General features: G+C 31.8%; 1 protein-coding gene across 1 annotated transcript in view; it reads right to left on the bottom strand.

The window, feature by feature from the left end:
• The window catches only part of LOC107727908 (PDZ and LIM domain protein 5-like), a 111738-nt gene that overhangs the window by 48018 nt on the left and 59190 nt on the right, over positions 1–4530 (bottom strand). The window contains exon 4 of the mRNA XM_016537943.1: positions 2380–2413. Coding sequence (XP_016393429.1) covers positions 2380–2413 — 34 coding nt within the window. The remainder of the gene's footprint in view (positions 1–2379; positions 2414–4530) is intronic.

Here is a 4530-nt window from a genome sequence, read left to right as displayed (position 1 = left end):
AGAACGTGTCCACAAAAGGAGTTCATTCAGAGCCGCGCAGACACGTTCATGTGCATTCGGAGCATTTTGTGCAGATAGCCTAAAAGTCGTAATGTTAACATTATGTTGTATAAATAACTTAATTATGACTGTCGAATGTCTGACTTGACTCTCGGTAATGTATTTTGCCCCCCCGCCCCCAAAACATATGATTCGACTATCAGTCGACTATCGGCAAGATTAAAAAATTCAGATTCGACTATGAAAATCCTTAGTCGGGGACACCCCTAATTCACAGATTTGCTAATGAATTATGAATGAAGTTATTATTATTTCAATTAAATTTATAGAAATAATTTCCAGACCTTAAGGGGGGGGGGGTTCTCTGATATTTCCCCTGTACATTTTTTAAATTACAAATATCTGAGGATCAGAGATATTTTAGTATCATTGAGATACTATTATAGTTTTCATATTTTTTATTACGTTTTTATTTCTATTGTATTTTTTAGTTTTTATTTAAATTTTAGTTAAAATTTTAGTAATTTTGTTGTGTTTTGTCACATTAATTAGTTTCTTCTTTTAAATATATCTATACTGATTTTATTCATAATCTGTGAATCAATGTTATTTTCAATTCGATTCAATTCAAGTTTATTTTATATTGTATTATAGTTTTTATTAAATGCTTTGAATTAGTTTCCGTTTAAATTTTTATATTAAAGTTGTCATTTTGTCCTTTCGTCTTTTTTTTGTTTTTGTCTATAGTTTAATTTTTATTTTGTCTATAGTTTTTCATTTTTATTTCAGTTTTAGTTTGAGTTATTTTAGTACATCAAGTTAAAATAAATGAAAATGCCTTGCCAACTAGCTGAAATGAAATAAGGTTTTTTAATATTTTATCTTATTTCAGTAAATATTTTTATGGTTTTTGCTTTAGTTAACTATAATAATAGTAATTTTGTTGTGTTTTGTCACATTAATTAGTTTCTTCTTTTAAATATATCTATACTGATTTTATTCATAATCTGTGAATCAATGTTATTTTCGATTCGATTCAATTCAAGTTTATTTTATATTGTATTATAGTTTTTATTAAATGCTTTGAATTAGTTTCCGTTTAAATTTTTATATTAAAGTTGTGTCATTTTGTCCTTTCGTCTTTTTTTTGTTTTTGTCTATAGTTAAATTTTTATTTTGTCTCTAGTTTTTCATTTTTATTTCAGTTTTAGTTTTAGTTATTTTAGTACATCAAGTTAAAATAAATGAAAATGCCTTGCCAACTAGCTGAAATGAAATAAGGTTTTTTAATATTTTATCTTATTTCAGTAAATATTTTTATGGTTTTTGCTTTAGTTAACTATAATAAATGAGATGGTATAATTGAAATATTCTCCTACTAACGGCCTGTAATGAGGGAGAGCAGAATCCCTCACAGATCTTCAGTGTCATGCAGCAGATCAGGCATCTCAATCAGCATGCGTGTCCTCACCAGACGTGATGCAAAGCCACAAAAGTGATGTGTGGCGAGACATTTGATTGGTTGCCTCATTTATATTCTGTCACAATGCACAGCGAGGCCCCGCCCACAGTGAAATCTAATCTGTTCAAACATCACTGTATATTAAAATATGCTCTTAATGGCTGTGATTATGTAATTTCAAACAGCATTTCGCTTTTTGTTTGACACTTAATGTCATGTAAACACCTTTTTATTAGGAAAAGGCCATAAATGATTTAAGCAAACCCAATCATATTCTGTCAGCCTATTTAATGTGCATATGTCAGTTTATATTTTGACATCTAAAATGGAGAACTACTTTTTTGTTGTCATCAGCTACATAATGCCTGTACACCATTAAAAAGGCATTTATAGTGAGATAATTTTTTTGGTAAAAATGTAACACGCACACACACTTTGCAATATATATATACAAACATGCAATATAATTGCAATATAATAGATCATTTGTTTTCATATGAAGCTAATTATAAAGACTACAGACTAAATCCAACCCTGCCCTAAAGGGAAAATAATAAAAGAAAAGAAAATTGAATAAAAGAAAAAAAATAAAAATAAATAATTAAATAATTAAATTAAAAACTAAATAAAATAAAATGACAACATAAAATGAAAAATACAAATTTAAATAAAATTTCTTAAAAATGACAACATAAAAAATAAACATAAAATAAAATAAAAACAACATAAAAAAGGGCTTAATCATGAGTTACCTTTTGGTAATTATAAGCACTTTATTGCACACTTAAACTATTGTATTGTACATTATTTATTTTTAAATCACATTTTACTGCCACATTATCTGATACTATAAATGTCAGGTTGCGCCTGGTTAGGACACGCATTACATATAACTACATAGTCTGAAGTTTACGTACCTTCAAAGTCTCCGTTTTAGTGATACTGGAAGATCTGCAAAGACAAAACAGACGTTTAACATAAGACCTCATGATTGTACAACAATGATCTGCTGAATGAATAAAAGTCAATATGGAAATAATGTCCCACGTTTGACTGAGAGAAGCTTATATCTGTCTCTGTGTGTGTGTGTGTGTGTGTGTGTGTGTGTAATATAGTTTGAATAATTACTATTTTGGCTGCCATTCAAACAAACTGCACCTTCCACTGTATGCTACATTACACGGCCATAAATAAAGCAGAGAGCAAACTATGGCATTCAATCCCAGCATCCCCTGTCCACCGCTGCCAAGAGCTGAAGGCCGCGCAGGAATAACCACACAAACTGTCTTCACACCGTAAAACAACGAGTTCAGACTCTGATGAGCCACAATCACGGAGAGAAAACACTTGCTGTAGGGTCTGAGGTGACAAATGAGATTTCCAGATCAATCTTTGGGTGGTTTGGAGGCTCTGCGGAGTGTTTAGCTCTCTTATGACAGTGAAGGATCAGAGCCACGTTTAGGATCTAGTTTATATCAGACTTGAGGAAAAACTAATGGGAGAAATCACTCCACAAGGCACATTTCCATTAAAACAGATTTTTTTAAAAAGTCTTCTTATTGGCAAAATGCATCACGTCTTTACTTTAGAACACACTAGAAAAGACTCTTTCATCCAAAGCAACTTATAATTGAGAAACTGAAAATAGTGTCAGCTAAATAAATAAATGTAAACAAACATGCATGTGTAATTAGTTGCACTAACCTCAAAAACAGACCATTTTTAGCCGGATTTAAGATGTAAATTATTGGATTAAATTAGAAATATTGGATAAAAGCATCTGCCAAATGAACACATGAAAAATGCACATGTAAAAAAAAATTTATTCATCAAGGATGCATTAAATTGATCAGAAGTGACAGCAAAGACATTTATAATGTTATAAAAGATTTCTATTTCAAATAAATGCTGTTCTTTTGAACTTTCTATTCATCTGTGAATCCTGAAAAATAAAATGTATGACGTTTCCACAGTTTTCAACTGATAATAATCAGAAATGTTTCTTGAGCTGCAAATCAGCATATTAGAATGATTTCTGAAGATCATGCGACACTGAAGACTGGAGTAATGATGCTGAAAATACAGCTGTGCATCACAGCAATAAATTACAGTTTAACAGATATTCACATAGAAAACAGATATTCAAATTCTAGTAATATTTCACTATTTTTATTGTATTTTTAAACAAATAAACGCAGCCTTGGTAAGCAGAAGAGACTTCAAAGAGAATTATATCAGATTGATAAAAAAGTTGCTTTAACAGAAATATTTGATTAAAAATGCTAAATAAATATACATTAAAAGGCTAAATAGACATAAACGCATAAACAAAAGTGTGATGAATTAAATACGCAAAGCGTGTCTATCTCAGCCACTTTCCCATCATTGTGACGCGAACACAATCTGAAATATGACTGTGTCAACAAACCTCCAGTCAAAGTGCATCAGGGTTTGTGCATTTGGAGATGTTTTGCTTTTCACAAACCCACAGACATACTTTACGTTCTCATTTATCAGCTGATTCTCGTCACACTGTCTAGACGGCTTCATTTGTCCTCATTAATCAGCATCAACATTCCTCGTAAGTAACCTCCGTCCTCGAGCAGGCGACAAACAGGCCAAACTTCCAACAAAAACTGCTGTGACTGAATCCGTTCCGCGTCTTCAATCGCTTCCATATTAGGAAGGCCGAGCGGTTCTTTTGTGCCGACGGTGCTGCTCATAATAGGGGTAAAGATGGAGCTGGCAGCACAAAGAGAACACTTGCAGGAGGAAGGTAAAGGAGCTCAGACAAAGAGCAATAATCGGCACTCAAGGGGACAAACGTGAACAATAGAAGCAGAGGAGAGGAAGCAGACGGTGTGCAAGCAGCTCAGATCATCCTGCAGATCCTGTCTGTAAAGAATCATCCTGTCCATACAAACGCAAACTCCACCAACAGCATCTGTGGCACAACGATGGCAGCACAGAAAAAAATTAGCATAGAAAAATCATGTTGGAATAGAAGATTAAAAAAAATAAAAAAATTTTTTAAATTAAATTAAATTAAATTAAATTAAATTAAATTA

This window comes from Sinocyclocheilus rhinocerous, unplaced genomic scaffold (assembly GCF_001515625.1).
Source record: "Sinocyclocheilus rhinocerous isolate Xijiao unplaced genomic scaffold, SAMN03320098_v1.1 scaffold42, whole genome shotgun sequence".
Taxonomy (NCBI): Eukaryota; Metazoa; Chordata; class Actinopteri; order Cypriniformes; family Cyprinidae; genus Sinocyclocheilus; species Sinocyclocheilus rhinocerous.
This window is presented reverse-complemented; position numbering and strand designations above follow the sequence as displayed.